Genomic DNA, 26,080 nt, shown 5'->3' on the forward strand with positions numbered 1-26,080 from the left:
AGACTTGGAGTTAGCTTTAGCTCCCTGGCAAAGTCTAAAACCAATCTATTGGTTTGGCATTACAAATGGATTAACCTAGCATAAATTACAGAAATCATATGTAAGCATCCTGCAGTAGTTAGGCATTGTATTATCATATTTCCTTACAAAAGCACTTTCCTCACATAAAAATCAGAGCTAAAGTATTTAAAGTACAATCTCCTAAAGTGGCTGCAGTCACCATTTGCACTGGAAATTGATGTTAACAGTGGATCCTAAGTGACTAAGGATGTTTAGAAACTGGAGATCATAAGATACTTCATAAGATATTTTATATTTCTTTTCTGTTTTTATTGAGTTCCCCAAGTTTCCCCCACATTCTCCACCAATGTGAATACGAGTAAATTAAGACACAGGAAAATTAAGTCATGTTCCACTATGTAAAGAAAAAACGTATTAGACATGCAGTCAAGAGTTACATGGGGCAATATCCCAGGTCTGACATTAACACCCAGCCATGTGACCTCAGCACAGGGAGGTACTTAGCCTTTCTTGTCTCCTTTCTTTGTCTATAAAATGAGGATAATAGGCACTTACCTCAGAGTAGTTGTGGATAAAGAACTATGTCTAGGGGTAGGGACCAGAACTGTAATTTCTTTGGTACAGGGAACTTCTAGGTGAGGAAACTCTCTCTATTAGTACAGGTAATCTGTTCTGCCACTGCTAAATCTCAGTGACTTATCTAGAACACAACTAGATAACATCGTTATCTAGAACTGAATGGCCCAGGGCAAGGCTTGAACCCAAGTAAGCCTGGCTTTAATGCCAGCTCCCTATCCATTAAGCTCTCTTGCCTCTCTGTAAAACTTAAGAGTGTTGTATAAATATGAGCTATGTCATCATCCAAGAGTGAATCAATGTTGGGTGTTATTGAAATTTGAAGTCTGGGTTCATTGAGCATGGGAGCGCCTCCAGGGTACAAATCTTATTTCTTACCAACGGACAGCACTCATGATAGTGAATAACTTTTACTCCTTTTTCTGAGTTCTAAATTTAGCTCTGAGTTTACACATCCTCCTCTTGGGTCTAGAGAAAATGTGGTAGAAAGGACAGAGATCTAGCTAATGTGGAATGAGGAAGACCTGTCTCTGGCACATGGAAGGGTAGGGAACCTGTGTCCTGGAGGCCACGTGTGCCTTCTAAGTCCTTGGGTGTGATCTTTTGATTGAGATCAAGCTTCACAGAACAAGTCCTTTTATTAAGGGGATTTGTTCTGTGAAATTTGAATTCCGTCAAAGGGCCACACTTGAGGACCTAGAAGGCCACATATGACCTTGAGGCCGCAGGTTCTTTACCCCACTGCTGTTTGATTATGGACCAATCCCATGACCTCCCAGCACCCTAGGACACTCTCTAATACTATAAAGTTAGACATGACTTGCTGCAATCAGCGCTGGAGAAGGAAGGTGATATACCTTCAGCTCCCATACACCCATGAAATCACAGTTCTGGATTTTGTGCTGTATAAAGTCTCTCCCTTTACCTCTCTCCCCTCCACATCCATTCCATAAAGGAAAATATTTTCTTCTCTCAGAATTTTCTGGAATCAAATTATGACATTAGATACAGTTGTCCCACAGTGCCCCCGCAGAATGGTGACTACTATCACCACCTGAAACGTCCTCCTTCATACCCCACCTTTCACAGTCCTTCCCTAACTTCCTTGAAAGCTCCGATCAAGTGCCCTAACCCACATGAAGCCTTTCCTAATCCTCCCTTCCCTTTCCTCTGCAGCTAGAGAGGCAGCACTGGACCTGGAGTCAGGAAGACTGCTTTCAATCCTGTTGCAGACACTTCCTAGGGAAGTGACCCTGGGCAAGTCATTTCAGCTTGCCTCAGTTCCTCATCTATAAAAAGGAGATAACACTTTTCGCTGAGGGTTGTTCTGAAGATAAAATGAGGTGCTATTGGCAAAACGTTTCTATGAATGGGATTCTTCCTCATTTATGAGATGTCCCAAAAGTCTTGGTGCAGTTTTACACAATTAAAATTACATAATTAAAACTTAAACCACACTAAAACTTTTGAGATACCCTATAGTTTGACTAGAATGTGACTGGTTGAATAGAACCCTGGAACACTTACGTCACTCCCTCGTAAAATGGCGCAGGATGTATCAGTCTGCGCGGCTACAGTATTTCAAAATCAATATTGCCATATTTGAAGCAGAAGGACCTGAACTCCTTGCTGCCTCTGCTAATTCTCCTTAATTCAAACTGTTTTATTTGTTTCCCCCATCCCCTTCACCCCTATTGTCTCCAAGAACTTCACCTGCTTCATTCAAATACAATCTTTACCCTGCAGAGCAGGGATTCTTAACCTGGAGTTTATGAACTTGGTGTTTTACTTTTCAAATTCAATTTTATTTTATTTTTCATTTCTAAATGATCTCCTTCACCCTATCCTCTCCCCTCCTCCTCCGCTACTTATTAAGGAAGCAAGAAATATAAAACCCATTACAAATATAAAGTAATATAAAATAAATTTTATTTAGCCATGTTCAAAAAGATATTAAAATTGTACTCCAATATAAATGTGGTAACCCTATGTATTTTTTTTTGGTAACCCTACATATTTTATGCATTTAAAAATATATTTCTGAGGAGTCCATAGGTTTCATCAGGCTGCCGGAGGGGTTCATGACATACAAAAAGGTTAAGAATCCTTGATCCAGAGAAAGTATGATCCCTAAACTCCAAACCTAAAGATCATGGAGTTCAGATACAGATTTTACAGGATGGCATTGAGTGAAATGAGAATCATAGGTCATCTCCTCCAGCTCCCTTATGTTAAAGATGAAGAACCAGACCCCCTGAAGTGAAATCATTTCCCCAACATTTGCTGGTCTGTCTGTCTGTCACACACACCCACACACAGACACACACAGACACCCCACACACAGACACACACACGCACCAGCAGCTGGGATACTAACCCCCATTGTCAAACTCCCAATCCCAGGCTCTCTTCACAGCAGCCTTTAGTCTCCTGGTACATTTCAGACTCCTCCTTTCTATCATCCCATCTGCACTCAATCCTCATACACATTATCCATTTCTAAGATTTGCATTTCTATTATTGGATCCACACATCCCCAGCAGAGGGCTATTTGCATCCATGATGCACAGGAAACCTAAATAAAGGCTAATTTCAAAAGGCTGGGTAGTAGTAACCCGCCCACCTGAAAACAGAGCAAAGAAAGGGCAGGGTAGGATGACTCACTTGACTTAAGAATCCACACTTAGCCCAGAGCCAGAGACCAAGATCTCCTTAAGGCCAAAAGGAACCAAAGAGAGAAAAAGATTCCCCAGGGTATGTCCAACAGAAGAAGTGAAAGAGAATAAATCAGTACCAGGAAGGAGCAGAGTCCAGGTGGCAGGGCAGTACTTGCTCCATGCCTTTGGGAAAGGATAGTAACTACCTCCATGACCCTTATCAGAATGACGTTAAGTAATTTCCAGTGACTAAGCCAATGGTTATAAGGAATTTGCACACTGGGAAAATGGGTTTCAATGCATTTCATTTCACCAGATAGGTGCCGTGTGTATAATGACAAAACTCAGAGTTGGTCTAGTAAACCATTCCACCTCACTAACCTATCACCATGGCCATCAGCATCATCACCGCCATCACCTATTATACAGTACTTTAAGGCCTGTCCAGTACTTTATCTCATTTGAGGCCCACAGTAACCCTGTGAGGTATATGATATTATTATAATGAGGAGGATGAGCCAGGGAGGTGTTGGGCTATTTGCCCCTGGGTCACACAGTTAGGAAGTGTCAGAGGCAGGTTCAGACCCAAGTCTTCCTTACTGTGAATCCAGCACTTAGTAACCATATGTTCTACTAAGGGAGATTCAACATGTGCACAAGTAAACACAAAGTAAGGCAAAGTAATTTCAAGAAAGCTCAAACATTTTTTTATCTAATTGAGATTGATACATGATCCCTAAGGTCTGAGATCCTGTTTTAGAATTATTTCCATATTTCCCACACCCAGCACAGTGCTTCAGCAATCAATTAATCAATAAATCTTATTAATCACCTACCATGTCCCAGGTGGGGTAATTAGGTGATTGAGCACTGGGCCTCAAGTCTGGAAGGCATGAATTCAGATTGATGTATTTACTAGCTATGTGATCCTGTGCAAGTCACTTAACCTGTTTGCTTTAATCCAGTGGGGAAGGAAATGACAAGTCACTCCAGTATCTTTGCCAAGAGAACCCCATGGACAATATGGTCCATGGGGTCGTGAAACGCTGGGCACAACTAAACTATAAATGCTCCAGGCACTGTGCTAAGCATTAGCAGAAGGCAGTCCTAGCCCTCAAGGAGTTTAAAATTCAACTCCACAAAATCTTTAATGAATGCCTACGATCTCCAATGCACTGTGCTGGAGAATACAAAAAAGGGGACAAGACGGTTCCAAAATTAGGCCACCTTAGATCTGCCTCAAATCTGCAACCTGTACTGAAAGATCAAAATTTTTTTCTGCTTGTACCTACAAGTTTTATAGAAAGATAGAAACAGGTGATTTTGAGGGGTTTTTTTGACTTGGTAAAGCTCCAGGTGAGGAACTTATTCTACCAATTCAGATCTGCTGATTAACTGCAACTTAAGAGTACTGGTCTGAGACGCTGAGAGGTAGTGACCTGCCCAGCATCATAGAGCCAGAATGTGTAAGACAGGGGTAGGACTCAAACTCAGAGCTTCTTGACGTGAATATGAAGGTCTTAAATTCCATGCTCCAAATACACAAGAAGAAAGAGCATGGTCTTTTAATCATTGGGGAAACCTAAGGAAAATGGGTAGCAAGGTATATGTTGGAGGCTGGGGAAGATTTTGTGGAGAGAATAGTTATTTTAGAGACTCACAGTACAATAAGATCAAGGGAAAGCTACCTTCAACGTTTATATGTTGAGATGTTCACTATGTTTGCCATAAAGCATCAGTCCTCAAAGTGTGGTCGGAACTCCCTGCCCCAGACCCTTACAGAGGACTGAAGAGATCAAGACTATTTTTATAACAATATTAAGACAATTTCTAATATTGTAGATATAACTGATCACCATAAGAAAAGGTCATGCACATACACATATATATATATATACACACAGCTATTTAGAGCTGGTGTGTGTGTGTGTGTGTGTGTGTGTGTATGACAGCCCTAAATAGCTGCATTTATTGAAAATGTTTCCTTATCTGGAAGTATAGAGCTGGGAATCAGTGACTGTCTACATCGGGAATTCTTTCAGACACCAAACCCAGAAAGGAAATTTCCCTTCCAAAGCATATTGGATGTTTTGCTAATGTTACTACTCTCTCTCTCTCTCTCTCTCTCTCTCTCTCTCTCTCTCTCTCTCTCTCTCTCTCTCTCTCTCTCTCTATCTCTATCTCTCTCTTTCTCTCTCTCTCTTTCTCTCCGTCTCTGACTGAAGCAGATGACCAAAGCTTTTACATCACGATGTGTACCTGATAAACTAGGAACCTTTCAAACATTTTTCATGTAAAAAAGTGATAAAGGTAGGTCTTCAAAAAATTACTTTTTTGCCACTTTTCTTGCCTAGCCACTATGTGGAATGTAGCCATCTCTTCCTTGGGTATTGAAAAAGGAAGAAATCTGCTTCTCCACACCTATGCATCTATGAACGCATGGTACCACCAGATAAAATGGTGACAAGTAAGAAGGTAGGCCACATTCCCATCAGAGGTAATGAAAAGAAAAAGAATCCTGGGGAGGGATTGCTTAGGTATAATCTTGGAAGGTGAGCCATGTTCAAAAGAAGAGCTAGCAGATTCAAGGCAAAGGCTTTGGGCTCTCTCACAATTCAGGTGTGTGATCCTAAGTATTGGCAGAAAGAGGTTTAGACAGGAGAGCTGAGAGGTGCCGGACGTACAGAATGATTAATGTAAATGGATCTTCACTAATTATGAGGTGACTAAAAAAGAGGGCACTAGCAGCTTATGGAAGTCAATATAATTGTATTATAGTCATATATCTGTATCTTCTAACAACAGGATTAAAGTCTTTTCTTAAAACAAAGTCATACCCATCTTCCTCAGAAAAGGTAATATTTTGGGGTAAGAGAAAATAACTTCCAAAATTCATGTAGAAGCATGAAAAATGGAAAGGCAATACAATGCATTTACCTGGCTTCTCAGTTATTCTGGATCTTCCCTTGAGTGTTTAATCTCATCAGATTTGAGGAGGGTGTAAGACCATCCTATAAAATGTCCTGAGTGCCTGCACAGTCATTACACAAATTCATTAGTGCTCTGGCCAAGTAAAAAGTGTTCTGCATTTCGAACCAGAAGCTAAGCTACCCAGCTCTGCCGCTTTTTAAATTTGCCTTTGTATCCCAAGTGCCTAAGTACAGTGCTTTGTGCACATCTGATTGGAAAGCCTAGGCAAGATGGCCAACCTCTCTTTCAAAAGTTGCCTCATCCGTAAAACAGGGATGATCCTATTTTCACAATATATCTTGCAGAACTGTTCAGAAGGCTCTTCTGTAAGCCTTAAAGCACCAAAGAAATAGGAGTTATTAAAGTTGGAGACAGAAGGAATGAAAGGCAAAACAATGATCCCTGTACTATTTATGGTGCTTAATAGGGGTCATAAGACAACAAATGACTCCAAATAAAATAAAATATCAAAGTGGAATAAGAAATGTAGGAAGTGCTTTGGGAACAGAGGCAAGAAAGCAAGCAGTAAGAAGTCACATTCCATAGACAGGCCCCAAGAAGACAAGGAATCCACAATCCATTATGTTGGGTTCTTCTGTCTTTGGAGTGGAAAGGGGTTGGGGACAGGGGAAGGGAGAAAACAAGCACAAAAATGCAATACCAGGTGGAATGTGGAAGGCTCTGCTCAGAGGAAGCAGACTTTATAGCAATAAGAAAAGATCCAGGGACTGCAGTTTTTGAATAATGGAAGAGACTTTCTTCTGTCCCATCAAAGCCAGGATATTTCAAATAATTTTGTTGCATGTGTCAAAGGAATAGTAAGTTGTGCATAGTAGATTTACAGTTTCATGTACAACCACCTTTTTAAAAATTGTATGTTATGAAAATAGCTGTTTTATTCCATAAATTAAAAATAAAATCAAAAAAATTTATACATGTTGGCCAAACAGAACTAAAATTAGATTTTGTTTCGATGTTTCACTCTGGGTACAACTTTGCTAGGAGTTGAACTGTTGATAAACTCAGTTTATTCTCCTGAGAATGTAAGTCTACCAAGTGGGTGAGCAGAAAGGTAATGTTTCCAAAGGCAGGTTTTAAATTAAATTATTTTAAACCCCCACGCAAGTATAAGAATGCTGGAAGACTCCTAAGGAGGGGAATTCCAGCCAATGGGACTATTTCTGGAGTTCTTATTCTAGAAAACTAATGTTGCTATTAGTGACTGTTTATTAACCCACAATACCATAAACCATAAACCTACAAAATATGAATGACTCATAAGTTCTGATTTTTAAGCACCATTTCACCGAGATTTTTAAAAAAGACTGCATGGGCTCTGGAGAAAATCTTAAGGAGAATGCCACATTGCCTACATATTTAAAATAAAGGCATGATTAAGTGGACCACATTTTAAATAAGCTGAAAAAAACCTTCAAAATTAATTAATATTTAACTCTTTTATTCCACAAACTGGATAACAAGAATTGAAACATGTCGATGTTGCCATGTCATAGATGGCCTTTGACCTAGCTTTTCACATCTTGCCTAATGTTCCACAAGATGAAGAAAAAAAAGAAAAAATCAAGAGACCTGGGTTCTAATCCCACCTCTTCCACTTTTGCATGGTTTTGCTCAGTTGTTGTTCAGTTGGGTCCGACTCTTCATGACCCCAAGGACCACAGTATGCCAGTACTATCAATGGGGTTTTCTTGACAAATTTCCCTGGGCCTTAGTATCTTTCCAGTTCTAAAATTCTCTGATTTTAAAAGGGGTACATCCTTTCTAGTAGATCTTGTATATTTCAGTTCAAGATGCTGGATGAATGTTTTAAAGAATGGGACAACTATCTACATTTACCTGCCTATTCCTAGAAAAAAAAAATTAACTCCTATCTTCAAGGGAAAAAAAGTGCTTTATCCCTCTGTTTGCAGACATGATGATCACAAGCTGGTTCTTCGAACCACTTTTGTAGAACTTGTAGGCTTGTTGCCCTGATCTGCCATCTCCTGTTGCACATAATCACCATGAGTCTCTGCTTCTCTATCTGCCTGTCCCTATTGGCCCTTCACCTCCCATCACCAAGAAAGTCAAGAGAAAAGGTATTCCTGTCATTTTCTTCTCCATTAGCACGGGCAGCCTGCTTGCTGAAATTTCTTTGTTAAAAGTATGGCATTGGGTTCACAGGACTAACAGCTTTGAGAATGCTGATGAGAAAGCATTTTAAAAAGCAGTAGTTTGCAAGCTTGTAAATGACTGAATGTTCTAGCTAGTGGGCTGCTTACTTGACTTTCCCCCTGAGAAAAGAATATGTACTGATTTAAAAGAGGAAAAAAAAAGGCTCTCAAGCAGGATTTATCTGGAGATCTGAGAAGGAAAAATGACTTTCAAATGAGCTGCTTTGGGGGCATACCAGTCTGGTGAGTATCTCTTTAAAACAAGAGGCTAAAAATGTTTTCAACCTCGCAGTACCATAAATGTCCTGGTGCTGTCTTTGCTTTCAGATTCTCCCCCGGACTTTCCATGAGCATTCTACTGGGAATTGTCTGGAATCCCAGATTAAAACAGCAATAACCTTATTCCCTTGTTATAATATTTATTCTCTTTTAGGATCAGCAGCCTAGCTGGGGTAGTTCTTTATGCATGAAGTAGAGCATCAAGAATTAGAAGCTGAAAACAGATTCTTTTCAAAAACCAAGAATAACACAGTCATGCTCTCTAACACAGGAGGATAGGATAGGATAGCTCAGCATTGCCTTCATTTAGAAAGCCCCAACAGAGACGCAGAGTGAGGGCCTGGATGCCTGGATCTTCAGAGGATTCATTGTAGACTATGAGGGAGAAGTACTTAGGTCACTGCACTCCACAGATCCAGAATGGAAAGATCCCATAATGCATACCACAAGTCCTGTGGGAGATGAGGTGTGGTACCAAGAGCCCACGACTAGGTTCTAGGCTTAGTTCTGTCACACCTTCCTTGGTGATGCTAGAAAAATGACTTAACTTCTCTGGATCAATCAAAAACCATTTATTAGGTATTTATATGCAAGGAGCTATGCTAGTCATTGAGGAAACAGGGACAAAAATAAAACAGTTCTGATCCTCAGGTAGCTGACATTTTAACAGGGAAATCAATAGGTACATATGTAAGCAGATGTATAATAAAGATAAAATTAATAAGAGGTAGTCTGGGGATGGGGTGCACTAGCAGCTGAGAGGGAGTTTCTTCATTTGTAAAAGGGAGCTAGACCAGATTAGTTCCCTGTCAGTTCTAAAGAGATAACCCCCTAAAAGTTTCAATTATACAGAAAGAAACAATTTAGTATAGTGGAAAGAAGGCTGTATTAAGGTTGAGAGACCAGTGTTCGAATCCTGATCCTTAGTAGAAGTGTGATCTCAGAGGTTATTTAATTTCTGAATCTCAGTCTCATGATATGTTAAATGGGGTAACAAAGAGTTGGACATGACTGAAACAACTAAGCAACAACCACCACTAATCCATATGCCCATTTCCCCACTGCTATAAAAATCTTTATAAGAATAATCTACATTCATTTTGAAAGGATCCTTAAATAAGATTTAATAGGGGAATCAACAGGTTTTTTAAAAAATAATATTCACTGTAGACTGTACTTTTAAGTCACAAGTGACTGAAAAATGTGGAGAATCCCTGCTTGTCTGTTGATTATGTAACCCCAGCTTCAACAGCTCCTCCCACAGATACTATGGATACTGGTACCTTTAAAAACAAAAAAACCTCAGAGACTTTTAACAATCTTGACCATAAAGAGACTAGACAGACTTTTTTCTTGAGAGAATGAGTCAAGACATTTCTTAAGAGAACTGAGTTTTTAACTCTTACCCCATAGAGAAGGCACCTTGAAGAGAATTCCTGAAAGACTATGACTGACAGCCTGAGAAAATCAAGTGGTGGGCATTCCTGAGTTGAAGAGAAGTCAGTAGCTGCAGCTTATGGTTAGAGGTGACTCCAACTATCATCTTTCTTTCTGTGATCAAGTGTTAAAATTAAATAAATATATGTATTTTTGTTGCCTTTTGTTACACTGTCAATAAATTGGAAAGCCAGTGAAAGTGATGTTTATTTAAGCCTATGAGACTAGGCCATTTGGTATTGAATGAAAATTTATGGAGGAGAAGGAGTTTCTCTGATTTTATAAATCATGGTGCAGCTTAAGAGCTAATAGGTTAAAGATATCGTGTATTTCTACTAATTTACAAGGAAATAGTAGAAGGTACTACTTGAGTGCCTTAAGAGCTGAATAGAAAATAAGGTAATAAATCAAGTAGCAGGCTTTGTAGGCTAGGGAAGAGGAGTCTGGTATGGTTCTCAACTAGTGCAATGCATGATACAGAGTCTAGGGGTATCACACCTCCAATAAAATTGAGAAAACTGCATGACTTCACTCATGAACAATTAGCTTTGTGTCCCCATTCTAGGTTTGCAAATAAAGTGGAGAAATGTCTTCTCCCATGAACTTTTGCTCATCTCTCCCAATATCAAACCCGTCAGTCTCACAGGCTAAAATAAACATGAATGCTATGGCTATATGATGTATTAAGAGTATAACAAATGATATAAACATATTTTAATAATATATCACAGAAAGCACCCAACTGGAGTCACTTTCCACCATCAACTGCAACTACTGATCTCCTTCAGCTCTGAAAAGTTTACAGATTACCTGTCCCATGCCCTCAAGAATTCTCTTCCTAATAACCTCTCCACAGGAGGAGAGTTAAACTTGGTTCTCTCAAGAATACTCTCTCTAGACTCTTTCTCTCTGATGGTTAACTTGGTCTCTTGAGGAGGAAGTTCCTTCAGTCCTTCCTCTCTTCCCTCAATCTGCCTCCAGTTGTGACAATTAAGTCTCTACAGTAAACTGCCTTTATCCCAGATTCTATTTCTTCTTAAAGAAAAATAGCATCTATATTTTATGTAGAAGGGGCTATTGAAACTGATTATACAAAGCATTTAGTTTGGTAATGCAAAAACATCTTCAACATCAAGGTGTTTCCTATGCGGATGCCAAAATCATACATGATTCCCTGGAAGAAGTAACAGAGATTATTAATTAATTATTAATTATACCAAATATTCGGTAAAATTCTGATGATTAATATCAAGTAGAGCATAAAACTAAGAGCTAGAGACATTACTGATGTGGATTTTTACCATTATTATGGGAGGATTTCAACACAAAGCCCAAATGAAAGAGGAAAATCCTAAGGATAGTAAAGTCCCTCAGATGCAACTATTTCTATAGATGACATTGTATTGATGACATCAAGCCCCCAAACACAGCAGAACTTCCCATATAAGATCCACACTCTCAAAAAACTCAGCCCAACTATCCACACTTAAAACCCCAGGGATAGAAAGAATGCCTATTGCCCACACTGAAATATGTGGCTGATGAACAACCCATGTTACCTGGCCCTTTAGTAAATGTTCCTTGAACAGGTAACTGTGGATGGATATTGAACTAGGCCTAGAACTGAATACATAGAGAGAAACTGGCTGAATCATCTTTGAAAATATGCACTGGAGATTTAATAACCTCAGATTTTTCCTGAAGCAAAGATCAACTTTTGAAAAACAATACATGGCAGGTGATACTGTATTGCTACAAGTCACAGAATACACAGTGTTCAATACTGTAAAGTTAAAAGCCATCCAAAAGACAATACAGAGGAATATGGTGGGTATGAATAGCCTGTAACATCATCTCAACCACACATCATTCAGGAAAAATACAATCAAGGACCTCATCACAAACATGCATGATCAGAAAAGAAAACAGTTCTGCCACAAAGAGAGATCAAGAGATAACTGAGGCAGGGGTGATACAAAGGAAAGAATATGGGCTTTGGAGTAAAAGGACCTTGGGTTCACTTTCAATACTTCACCTCCCCTCAATTTCCTCATGTGAAAAATGAGAAGGCTGGACTAGATGGCTTTGAAGGTCCCCTAGAGATCTGGGACTACAATCCTTTGATAAAGAGACCGCATGCTCCACTGGCCTCCATGCAATGCCAAGAGATCTGGAGGGAGAGCCTCCGACATATTTTATGAACCCTTGGGAGAAGATTTAAAGATTCCCAATAGACTGAGTTCCTTGAGAGCAAGGAGTACTTTTTCCCCTCCATTCCCAATCCTCAGCACAGTGCCTGGCACAGAGTGGTTACTTAGGGAATGTATGATTATGAGAAGATGATTGAAATTTGTACCCACTGGAGTGTGTGTGTGTGTATGTGTGTATGTATGCATGCACGCACGCACGCACACACACACACACACACACACACACACTACTCACTCAAGTAGTGGGCTTATATATATGTGCATAGATATATAGAATACATATAGTCTAGAATCTTTAGGTGTGTATACATGTATATATAAGTGTGTACATTTAAGTATATTATATAAGTGTATATACATATGTATGTAAATATATATGTATGCACGTGTCAACAAGATCACAGAGTATTATATATGTGTAGAAAGAGGTAGAAATCAGTGAAAGGAAGTCAGAAATCAACCTAGTCAAGTCCCAGAACCATATCAATCCTGGACCTACACCTTCCAGAACTGGACTGGCCTTCTGAGACAATTAAGGAGACAGAAGTGCTACTGGTATTCTATCCACAACAGTCATTACGGAGAGAATCAAGTTGATTCATCTTTTCTATATACCCTTAACTGAATTTTATCACCTGGGCTAAGGGGCAGCACAGGAAGAACAGATGAGGATAAAGTAACAGGTATGGTATTTGCTTTGGGGACTACTTGGTGACACAGATGAGTCAGCACAAATAATTTCCCATGTTACTGGGAGTGTCCATAAGATTTATAGCTGAGGCTACAAAAAAAATAGAAGAGGGTATGGAGTGATCCATTGGCTTAACCTGACTAAAAGGGCTGACCAAACTGAATAGTGAGGAAAAAGCCAAGGAGAGAGAATGAAGCAAAAGAAAAGAAAGAAAGAAAAGGCATAAGAGAAGGAAGAACAAGAAATGCAAAAAAATAAGGATAAAAGCAGATTCAAAAAGGGAGAGGAAAAGGAAATAAAGTCTCAGAAATAAAGTCAAGAGAGAATCCAAAAAGATTCAAAATCTCAGGATCAACCCAGTAACACGTTTACTCTAAAATGTTTTACGCATTTTCAAATTCTGTTTCTTTTTTTTTTTCTTTTTTGTCAGAGGAATTAAAAAAAAATCACTTGGGAAGAGGAACATGTGCCCTCAGCATTTCCAAGTCATTTAGGAAGAAAGAGTTAGGAAAGGCTTTTCAGAGCAACTCCCTGGATGGCCCTCCAGTTTTCCCTCAACCCCTGCCCTCCCTCAGCAGGACCTCCCTGGTGGGTTGGCCAGCTTGGCCTTGGTAACACTCACGCAGGTGTGCCGGCAGTCTGATAGAGTCCTCCTCCATCCTGATGGCTTGAGGCACTGGAACATGAAGAGGAGTTGAGGAGGAAATGTAATTTGGCACCGGGCTCTCTGGAGGGGTGTATGAAATTCTCTCCTGCTGTTAAAAATAAGAGCAAGAAAAGAGGGGAGAGGGAAAAAGAAGGACAATGTGAACCTTGGAATGGAGGTGTGAAAGCATTGGAGGGAAGAGGGAGAGGGGGAGACATTTCATGGATGAGGTCAGCCCAGGATTCCCTATTTTAATCTGCCGCTTCCTATTAAGCTTTCCCATGCTGGATTGGTCTAACTATGGATGACCCTCCTTTCTCTAATCTGGCCTGAATAACATTTGAATATGGCCTGCAAAAATTATTTGGGTATACCTATATATTCGTTTTTCTTTCAAAGAGATCTGATTTAAAGGAATGTGGCCTAAATTCCAACCAATAAAGTGGCGAATTTTCAGATTCCCAAGAGTTTATGAGTTTGTAGGGTAACATCAGGAAGCTTTTTTCCTTTTGAAGTGGAAAAATAGATACCCTTGTGGTTTCCTTGAATATAGTAAGAAAGGAATGAAGGGGAGGTTTTTAGTAATGAGGCTTAAGGAGATGTTTCTTAAAATCTCTTCTAATTTACTGTAAAATAAATACATTTACTAGTACATTAAAACCAACAATTTCCTAAGCTGGAGTTCTATACTCACAATTAATAAGATCATGCCATACAGCTTATGCTTACAGTGGCATGTATATCTATATGAATATAGTAAATAATCTAGAAAATTCTTATTTTTCTAATTGCTTAAATTGCTACCAAAAAAAAATCCCAATAACATTTAACTCTCCTTTATGACAGGTAAATTTTTACAATATTAATAATGATCTCTTCCTAGCTATTCTCATATCTCCAAAATCAGCATTTTCTCTTTCTTAATACAGTAAGTTTCCAGGATTAAGCTAGCAGTATTTAACTGGACATATTCATTTGACCTAATAAGGAAGGGGGAAAAAATGCCTTAGCTCCACAGCTAAACTCCAACAACCAGTATTTGCCAAATGAAAAAGAATAAATGCCTTAAAAAAAATTCTCCCCAGTGGTTAGCACCCTGCCTTGAATATAAATAAACCTAGTGAGGTAGGAAGGATTCTTTTTTTGTTTTTTAACAAAAATGGTAAATAACCCACTTTTGTGTCAATGAAATAAGATCCATGCACCAAGCACCTTTCCCCCACCTTAGGATGTTCCCAATATGATGTAGAGAATTTTGAACAGAACTTTGATTTATTATCCAAGCTACAATAAGGAAAACCACAGTGCCTAGCATCAAAAATTAGAAATAAAAATCTGTAAGATATCATTACGAAAATAAAAGCAAACAAACACCCAGGAATAACAGAAAATTATATTTTTACTGATATTTTTACAGAAATAATCTATCTGCTTTCAGGAGGGAAAAATCCAAGTCAATTCACACATACTGGAGAGAATGTGCATACTGGAGAGAATCCCTCAGTCATACCTGAAAATGTGGGAGAGGAGGGGAAAACTGTCATTCTTAAAGTAGTTCCAGATTTTAAACTTGAAGAAATAGGAAGGTCCCCTGAAGGAAACACAGAATAATGGGAAGTTGGAGCTGAAGGGCCCCTAGAGATCATCTACTCCAACTACCTTATTTTACAGCTGAGGAAACAGAAGTCCACACAGGGTAATAAGACACTTGCTTAAGATCAAGCTGCTTTGTTTTTTTGATTTGGGTACCCAAGTGTTTCTTCTAGTCAGAGGCTGAACTGAGGTTTTATAGCAGAAGCAGAAACATCCAACTGGAGAAGCAGCTAGAGCATGAAAAACTGTTCTGTTTTACAAACAACACCCTATTGCTCTGTAGATCCCTTGAAGTCTAAGTACTAGATTTCCAAGACATACATGACACCCAGGGAAAGGTCACCTAGAGGGGAAATAATCACCTTTCTGCAAGCAACCAGATAACCATAAAGGTCACTAGATTTAAAAGTCAAATAAAACACTTACCGCCTACATTAGTACCATGGTCAAGACACAACCCCCTCAGAGCCTCATTTTACTCATCTGTAATATGGACCAAACATAGGTATCTGTAAGATCTACTTCAGCTAGGTAGTTCAATGAATAGAGCCTTGGGCCTAGGGTCAGAAAGACTCATTTTCCTGAGTCCAAATGTGACCTCAGACACTTAATAGCTATGTTACCCTGGGCAAGTCACTTAACCCTGTTTGCCTCAGTTCCTTATCTGTAAAACGAGCTAGAGAAGGAAATAGCAAACCACTCCAGTATCTTTACCAAGAAAGCTTCAAATGGGGTCAGGAAGAGTCAGACAAGACTGAAAAATGACTGAACTTAATAGTACCTACTTTACAGGGCTCCGAAGGAGATAACAAGAGTGTACTGGGAAATACTGAACAACCAGTTCTCCACTAAAATGTACTGTACTCATGACACTCTTTAAAATTTAATCTGCATTATTTAAATTTTCTCTTATCACTTTTTTAAGTCTAGACAATCAAATCAAGCCCTGATTTGTAGTGTTGGCCAGTTTCCCAGATGTCAGTGCTTACACTGAAAACTTAACGAAGGGGTTTACATCCCTCACACCACTAGAAATAATGGATTGTATGTTCAGTAAATTGCAAAGGACTATATAAATGTGTGCTATTACGATGATTATAAAACTCCAGAAATGTAGATATCTGAGTGGAGAGGGAAAATCACTAAGATCTGTTGAGGAGTTTTGCTCAGGTGACAGAGACCCTGGTTTCACATCTCATGTCTGCTACTAACTAGCTGGGTGTCCCTGAACATACATATCATTTAAACTTCTGGGGTTTCAGTTTTCTCATTGGCAAGATGAGGTCCTTCCAGCTCATTTATGAATCTATATTCATACATGTCTTCCATACCTAGTCCATTTTATTATCCTTTCTGATTCACAAATTCCCTGTTCTTCAGAGATTACTGTCCTCCATTTCATTCTCTAGATAACATCTCTGCTACGGGTTCTAGATATAAAAATAGCATTTAGGGTTTTGGCAAAAGTGAAACAATTAGTGAAAACACATTCAACAAACTAATCAATTTCATAACCTTCCCCCTCCCAAAAAAGACCCCAACAATTACAAGGTACATACGCAAAAAGAGAAGATAGGACGGTATTATGGAAACATTATGGATTTATCTTACAGCTACAAAAAGCCATATGTTCATCTAATAATCTTAAAAGAGGAACAGTAACTCTTCTTTCCCCTCTACCAAGTTCTTTCTGTAACATCAGAGGTCTTGGGTTCAAATCTCAATTCTGATGCTTCACTACCTATGGGAACTTTGGAAGGTTATTTAATATCTCTGGTCTCCGTGTTCTCATTTGTGAGATAAGGGAGTTGGACTTGGATGACCTCTGAGGTCCCTTCTGACAGAGACATATGAACCTAAGATCAGATCCAGAAAGGGTACTTTATACTAGGGTTCAATGCTATTTTCACTCTATTGAGAAAGCACCTCAACTACCCAAGTTAATTAATCACTGATAGTTGAAAGCCAATATTTCCACTTTGGGGAAAGTATACAGGTTATTCATCATCTTCCTCCTCCCCCTTTTCATCATCAATATATACTTTTTAAATCAGAAGAATTCCTGACTGGCTGTATGTAATCCCATATGACCAGGCATTGGGATCTTCAGAGGTTCGTGAGAACCTGCATTTCCCAAGTTCTAGAGAGAATTACTTGTCTTGTGACCTTGAGCAAGTCACTTAGCCCCTATTTGCCTCAGTTTCCCCATCTGTGGGGATAATAATAACACCTACCTTCCAGAGTTGTTGTGAGGATAAAATGAGATAATTATTTTAAAGGCTTAACTCAGTGCCTGACACATGGTAAGTGCTACAGAAATGTTAATTATCATTATTGCCTTTGCTGTACGACCTTTGGTGAGGCACTTAACCTGTTTGGGCATCTACTTCCTCATGCAAAAATAAGGGCAATAATACCTAACTTATGGGGTTGCTTTTGTGAGGAAAGCATTCTATACACCCTAAAATGCTATATCAAAGTGATTGATTACCTCATTTAGTCCTTTTTAATAATGCTGAGATACCATTATATAGAATGTTGTAATATTATTTGGATGGTGCAAGAAAAAAAAAATTTCCTCAAATTCACAGACAGATCAAAGTAAGTGGCTAAATGAAAGAGAAATATTTTCAATTGGAAGATCATTAATGCCTAACACCTGAATGGAGGGGAACAAATTATATTTAAAATATGTAAAAGGTACTGTATGGCCCAAGATTAGAAAGTGGAACTAACTAAACCTTACAGGGAAGGCTTTGGGGAAAAAGGAATAGGGACATGGAGAAACAAATGAGTATGTATATGAAAATAGGGCAAAGTGTGAAAGGACAGCAAAGCCCCACTTTACCTTCCTTCCCCACCATTCCAGGGCCAATGAAAGGCACAGATTTGGTTCTGTTTTTGACAAAATAGAATGTTTTGGAATCTCTGGTTTTTACTTAAGTAAAAAGCAGGTTTGCTGATCCACTCCTCTGTAGGTGAAGACGTGTCTGGTTTAGGAAGACTTAGTATGCTCTAGTGCCCTGCCTCTAACCAAATTAAGAAACAGAAAAATCTCAGAATAGATGACTCTTATTAAGACAACACTTCTGGGTTCTACAAAATGATGAATATACACACATTTTCCTTAAATAGGATGCTACTTTAGTACATTTAAATGTGTGCCCACAGACCATTAACTACTTGAAAAAGCTGAGACAAAGCCAATTGTCAATTAAATATCGTTTTAAAACATGGCATAATGGAATAAGCATTGGACTGGGAGTCTGGAAAGCCCTTGGTTTATATTCCAGCTGACACTTTACAGTTGTATGTGTGATCATGAGCAAGTTACAACTCTGGACCTCAGTTTCCTCAACTGTAAAAGAGAGTCAATCTAACTTGTAGGAGCTAACTTGAAGAGCCATTGTGAGGAACAAATGAGATATATGTAAATCACTTAGTAAACCTTTAAGTGCTATGTCAATGCCAGTTATGATTATCAGTCCTGAATTTTTATCAAAAAGAAAAGATGGCTAAATCTCTAATAATCTAAAAATACCTTTTTAAAAAATGAACAAAAATAAAAGATCTATCCATAGAAAGAAGACTCACATCCTAGGACTGTCCTCTATCCACTATATGATAAATTCTCTGCCAACAAAAAAAAATTAAGCATGTTGTGTTACAACAGTATACTCTCATAGCCTCTCCCATTCATGCTAATCAACTACTTGTGAGTCTTTGCAATGGCAAAACTTTGAAAAGCTTTGAAGGTTCATTTCCAGGAATGAATGAATCTTGTCAGCAGCACAGCAATAGTGATAGCACCACCCTATAATTAACTCTTAAGTGGGCATTACAGTCACCTGCTGCACAGGACCCTCTACTCTGGTCAGGTGGGTGCTCTTTCAGGGCAGGGCAAGCATCTGGCCAGGGACTCAGAGCTCTAGTCTCAAGGATTAAGTAGTTCCTCAAAGGGAGGGAAGATGTTCTTTTTCAATATGTCTATGTATATACACCTACACACATATGTTGTTGTCCAATTGTTTCAATCATGTCTAACTGTGTGACCTCATTTAGAGTTTTCTTGGCAAAAATACCAGAGTGGTTTGCCATTTTCTTCTCTAGCTCATTTTACAGCTAAGGACCTGAGGCAAACAGGGCTGAGTGACTTGCTCAAGGTCACACAACTAGTAAGTGTCTGGGGTTAGATCTAAACTCAGGAAGATACACCTTCCTGATTCCCAGCCCAGTGCTCTATCTACTGCACTATCTAATTCCTCCCTATATTTATGTGAGTGTATACACACATATACATATGTGTGTATATGCACACACACACGCACACACACACACACACATTGTACTCCAGACTAAATAGAATCGCAGGGATGGTAAACCGATGAAAATCATTCACTTAGTTTTATAAAATTAAGGGTTGAAATGATAAAAAAAATCTGTCTACTTTAATGCAAACATCTTCCTTTTGCAAAATAATCCAACTTTATGGGAAGTCTTTTCTCCTTGAAGTCAGTTCTCAAATGCTTTAATAAAAATAAGTTATTCTTGCTATAATCATATAAAGTTTATGCCTGCAGGGCATGAAACAGTGTAATAAAATGTTGGAAAAAAAAGTGACCTATGCTCATTTCTCATCTATACATCTAGCACCATGGACACATACAGATAAGAGGCCTTAAACCAAGTCCCACACCAGAAACACCATTTCTTTTATCTTTAAAGTTCCATTCAAAATGGTGTTTATCAAAAAGTCACACCTTAGGGGAGTGGACAACTTTGAGGTGCTAGTTTGTTCTTCCATGGCCACAGAAGCCCAAATTTAGGGCTCAAAGGCCCCGCCCAGATCAGTTAGTCCAACCCTTCCTTTACAGACAACAAGGATTTTGAGGCCAGGAAGGTTGAAGTAGCCTGCCCAAGGTCACATAAGTTATAGGCAACAGATTTCAACCCACATCCTCCAGCTCCAAATCTAGATTTCCTTTCACTGCGCCATGAAAGGATTTTTCTTAAAGCACAGATACCACTGAAGGCTTTTTATATCCTTCTCAGAAAAATGACATAAATAATAACCGTGTAGAAAAGAGTATTGGGCCATGAATCAGGAGAAGCAGTTTCCAGGTGCAGCGCTCCTCCTAACATCTGGCTTCTCTAGATGTGACCTTGTACAAGTCATTTTAAACTTGGCAAATTTCAGTCTTCTCTTTTGTAAAATGAGGATCTACAACTCTATAATTATCTATAAAAATCTATAATTCTAGAAAGGCAAGAAGGGAAGGGAAGGGAAGGGAAGGGAGGGAGGAGAGAAGGGAGGGAAGGAGGAATAAAGGGAGAAAGGAAGGAAGAAAGGAAGGAGGAAGGAAGGGAGGGAGGGAGCAAAGAAGGAAGAAAACAGGTGCTAAACAGAGGTTTAACCCAGGCATCCAAACATTAATATTACCATGAAAATCAAATAAAGATATATAGTTGGCACTGTTAGGTTTGTTCTTTTTTAACATAAAAATCATCATCTGACCAGCAGCACAGGGTACCCTAACTGCTGACTCTGGCTTGCTTGACCTCTACAGTAAAACTCGACAAACTCCTTTGGTTTGTATTTAAAGCCGTAACAACCTGACCTCAACCTACCTTTCCAGTTATACTAAATATTACTCGTCTTCACACTCCCTCCAGGCCAGTTGCTCCCCATACACAGCACTCAATTCCTAATCTTTGTGCCTTTGCACAGAGATTTTGCCGGGTGTCTGGAATGGCTCCCTCACCTGTGTGCTTGAGCTCTCTAGCCTCCTGCAAGATTTGGTTCAAATTCTACCTTCTGCACGAAGCGGTTTCTGATGCTCCCTCCCAGCTGCCGACACCTCCTAGCACCTTACATCAATTTTGCAAATATCTACATATGTACATGCCACCTTTCCCAATTGAGTATTAACTCCTTGGGACAAGGGATCATATTTTGCTTTTCTTTATGTATTCTAGCCCAGTGCCTGGCACAAAGTAGGCCATAAATGATTGGTTTCCATTCTTTAGGAATCTGTCCCCTGGAAAACACACACACACACACACACACACACACACACACACACACACACACACACACACACAGTTGAATCATTATATTTTCATATTCCAAACGGTGTTTTCTTCTTTTTTTAAAAAACAAGCTTTCAGGACATATCCCAGCACTGTCCAAAAAAAAAATTAGGAGAGTAGCTTATGAAAAGTAGGATGGGTAGAAATTACATTCCCAATCTCTGTGATTCTTCTACAGGTTGGAAGATTTTCCAAGGCAGCTGATTTCATCCTCTGGGGAGATGGGTGCTTCACATAACTCATCTAATACCTGGAGATGTCCTGAACCAAAGATGCATGGCATTCAAATATTCTAATAAACAGCACTTCTTTAGAAGTGGAGAGAGCATGGTTCAGAGCCTGAAACACAAGAGGCTCTTCTCTACAACAGATTGGTATAGTAGTAGCCAAAATACTGCACCTAGTCAGAAAGATAGAGTCCTAATCCTACCTCAGGTACTTACTAGTCATGGGACCTGGGGCAAATTATGTGACCTCTCTGAGTCTCAGTTTTCCCATATGTAATATAAGGATCAATAATACCATCTACCAGGGGCAGCTAGGTGGTGCAGTGAATAGAGAGCACCAGCCCTGGAGTCAGGAAGACCTGAGTTCAAATACAGCCTCAGACACTTGATACTTATTAGCTGTGTGACCTTAGGCAAGTCACTTAACTCCAACTGCCTCACCTCACCCTTCACAAAAAATGGTACCATTTACCCCACAGAGTAGGTACAAAAATGTATGCAAAGGGCTATGCAACTTTAGAGCATGCTATAAATAGGAGCTGAAATTTTTAGTCCTTTTCTACCACTTCATAGGTCACTTCCTAAAACCAGAAGTATGCCGTGACTGTCAGGACAAGTAAAAAAAGCTTGTGGTTGGGTTGTTCAGGACGATGCTCTGCATTTGTGGGTGGAAAGAAGTATGAGTAACAACTCAGATCGATACGGATGTAATACAAATGACTTCCCTCAAAATAACCCTAGCAAGTAGGTATTCGCAGTATTATCTCAATTTACTAGATAAGGAAAACAGACTCAGAAAAGTTAAGTCATGTGGCCCTGGTCACTCAGAGGGTAAGGAGCAGATCCTAGAAACAGCAACAAACATTTGCATGGCACTTTCAGGTTTGCAAAGTGCTTTACAAATATTATTATCATTTTATCCCAACAATACCCCTGTAAGGAAAGTGCTGCTATTATCCCTATCTTACAGATGAGGAAACTGAGAAAGACAGGCTAAGTGACTTGCCCAAGGTCATACAATTAGTAAGTACATAAGGCTAGATTTGAACTCAGGTCTTCCTGATTCTAACTGTGCCATCTGCTGAATGAAACCCAAGTCTTTCTGACTCCAAGTCCAGTGTGTGTCATTATGTGAACATAAAATATCAAGTAGAGACCCTGGAATTAAAAATAAAATTTACAAAAGGCCCCCGTGAAAGGCCCCTTGTCTCCTGATTGTCATCACACCAGGAATGTATCTGACATCAGAAACACAAATCAATCATTGGCGAATAGATGAGATACTTATTACAAAAGAATATTGGGAAGACCACTGGATTTGGAAATGGAGGACCAGCTTCAAACCCTGCAATTCTAATAATGACCAGCATTTACACAGAACTTCAAGAAGTGTGAAAAGCACTTCACATACATTATTATTTCACTTCATCTTCACATCAACTATATAAGGTAAGTCCTAGTAATATCCTGTCTTTTAAAGAGGAGGAAACTGAGGCAAAAGGAAGACAAGTGACTTGCCCAGATTCACAAAGACAGTAAGTGTCTAAGGTGGGATTGGAACTCAGGTCTCCCTGACCCCACAGTGCTCTGTCCACAGCACTACCTTGCTCTTTAGCAGCTGAATGTTTCTGCCTGAGCTGAGCATTGCCAGAAACTAGAGGTTCTAAGGGGGGAGGGGGAGGGAGAGAAGGGGTAAGAGGGGGACAGGAACACATTCTAGGCACAGAGGATACAGTCTATGCAAGAACACTGAGATGGGACATTGAATGTTATTTGAGGGAAAAGAATTGAGAGCTTGGAGCAAACTTGAAGATCATCTTGTCCGTTCCTCTTTTTAGATATGATACTGCAGCCCAAAGACATCATATCACACAATCAGAACAGTTCAATGGGAAAGTGGATGAAGTACCTGGTCAGGAGTGAGGAAGACCAGAGTTCAAATCCAGCCCCAGACATATACCAGCGATGTGAGCCTAAGCAAGTCACTTAACCTCTGGCATTTCCTCATCTGTAAAATGGGAATAATAATGACCCTAACTTCCTGGGATTGTGGCGAAGGTCAAAGGAGATAACAAATCACAAAGTGCTTAGTACAGTACCATTCTTCTTATTATGCTAATTTGGAACACGCCCCCTCTCCAAACCAATTACTTTTGTGTCCAAGTAACTTAACCTCTCAGTGTCCTCAGCAACCCTTTAAGACATAGAGTGCAGAGAAAGGGCCAATGTGTACTGGTCGCAAGAACTCCCCCTACCAATGAAATTGTACGTGTAGTTCCCATCCACATCTCATGGCTCCAAGCCCAAAGCTCTTTCCATTTTGTCACAGTGCCTTGATTCTACAGGTTAAAAGCCACACGGTGTTTGTGGGTGTGGGATACAGTATGGCACATGGAGAGCTCAGGATACAAACTGGAGAGAAAGTAGCAAGTACTTTGTGCTTGATAAATGGAATCTGACTGTTTAAGGGTCTTTAAATTCAAACAGAGGAATTTAGCCTCTCAAGAGAAAGAAGACTTTATGAATAATACAAATCTGCCGCCCCCCTCCCAAAAAAAGCCATGCTTTAAATGATTTAAGAGAAAAATTGTTGCAAAAATTGTGCATCAACCCAAGAACAGAAGAGTTGGGTCAGGGCAGAAGGCTTTGGACAACCATAACTTGGCAACATAGGGGGAAATGGTTAAACTCCTTTGGACAGTTAACCTGCCAGATGAACCATCACTAAAAAATATGTCTGGAGAGTGAAATACACATAAAAGAAACACGTAAAGCTTATTTAGAATGTGAAAAGAAAGCCACGTAGTACAGAGCTCATTATGGGTATATACATTATTCTACTGAACTCATCATCTCCCTGACATATCCCTGAATTGTGACCACATCATAGACTTAGGTCAACTTCCTTTTCAAAAAATTAGGAGAAAGCATCAAGACCAAATACAGAGTCAAGGTAAGGGAACCTGAGCACGTGAAAGCAAATGACTAAAATTACTCTGGTAAGACAAGGGATAACTTATGGATAAGAAACCATTTGAAAAATTATAAATGATTTATCTTTCCTTACTATGGGATATTAAATATGAAGGGGAATTAAAGGCTAAGCAAAGTACTTTATTATATAAAGTACACAGTTGTATTACATGGCTGTATTATGTCACTGTGGCCAGAAGGCTCATTTCAGAGTCAGGAAGACCTGGGTACAGTCTCACCTCTAACAAAAACTAAATGTGACTCCATGAGAAAATTTACATCACCACTCTGTGCACCCCCCACCCCCACCCCTCCACATAAAACCATAAACTACAGGTAAGTTCCCAATCTGAATTCGTTGAGGGTGCTTTCCACACTAGAAGCTTCCCCACACAAGGAACTCACAGACCCAAATCTCTATATATTTAGAGGTGGTGTGTGTGTGGGGGGGGGGGGCGGAGGGGGTGTGTTTATATATATACACACACACACAAATACATGCACACACACACATATATCTATCTATATACATACATATGTGTATATGTATATGTATATGTATGCATGCTTGGACCAGATGTCTAATGTTAAGGAGTCTAGTTAGTGACAAAGCTAAGATTAACAACACCTAGTTCAGTGACCTTAAATCATGCCACCACTGATCTAAGGAGCATGAGACTTAAGGGCACTACTCTTGGATTAATCCAAAAAATACTGGAAGTAAAGACCCACATCTTAGCAGCACCGGTTGTTCAACAAGCTGCCATTCAATGCTATGACACCAGGAATGGATGTGGTTCACATTCGCTGTTCCTGTTCTTATTGATGTGGTTGTCAGTCTGTCTTACAATTAGGTATCTGTCTTAATTAGGTATCTTTCAATAAAAATCTAATCTATTCTCTTTGCCAGGATCAGAAACCTCCCTGATCCAAACTGTGGCTTATCCTAATGGGAGCACAGTTTGGGGAATAAATGAAAACAGTCATATGGACTTAGTGGAATGGAACACCAAGGTCTTCCTAGTCTAACTTCCATCTTGAAACAGTGATTTCCATTAGTATTTATCTAAAGGTCACAAGTCTAGATGTATAAAAAAGTTAGGAGGACCACAAAATCATCTTCATGCTGTTTATACATGGACTACAGAATTTTGCTAAACCAGACAATTCGAGTAAAAACCATTCTTAGGGTTAAATCCAGGATGTTCATTTCTTCCTTTTTCTTTTCTCAACTCCTTTTCATCCATTTGTGCTTACTGACCCAAATCCTGGTTGACAGCTCAGACAGAGGAAGGAATAATTCACCATATCCTGAGTGCCAAGAGATTACAGACTGTCGCAAGAGAGAGAAATGGCAATGGGCACTAGAAACCACACCGGCCACAGCTGTTGCCAAGGCTGTGGAATCCGCTTCTACATGAGGAAAAAGAAGTGTAAGGATCTGCTTTGTGTGACCTGGAGAAAAAATGAAAAAGGGAATGCAATAGATGTCTTCAAGGTAGGTCCTTTCAAAGTGGGAGTAACTTTACTCTGTAC

The 26,080-nt window shown here is 39.4% G+C and overlaps 1 protein-coding gene across 3 annotated transcripts in view; it reads right to left on the reverse strand.

The window, feature by feature from the left end:
* Window positions 1–26,080, reverse strand: part of ETV6 (ETS variant transcription factor 6) — a 322,433-nt gene that overhangs the window by 172,228 nt on the left and 124,125 nt on the right. For 2 of the 3 annotated variants that reach the window (XM_072653930.1, XM_072653929.1), the window contains one exon: window positions 13,638–13,770. In XM_072653930.1, the coding sequence (XP_072510031.1) occupies window positions 13,638–13,770 (133 nt within the window). The remainder of the gene's footprint in view (window positions 1–13,637; window positions 13,771–26,080) is intronic. The other variant, XM_072653931.1, reaches the window with a different exon arrangement.

Source organism: Notamacropus eugenii, chromosome 3 (assembly GCF_028372415.1).
Source record: "Notamacropus eugenii isolate mMacEug1 chromosome 3, mMacEug1.pri_v2, whole genome shotgun sequence".
NCBI classification, from domain to species: domain Eukaryota; kingdom Metazoa; phylum Chordata; class Mammalia; order Diprotodontia; family Macropodidae; genus Notamacropus; species Notamacropus eugenii.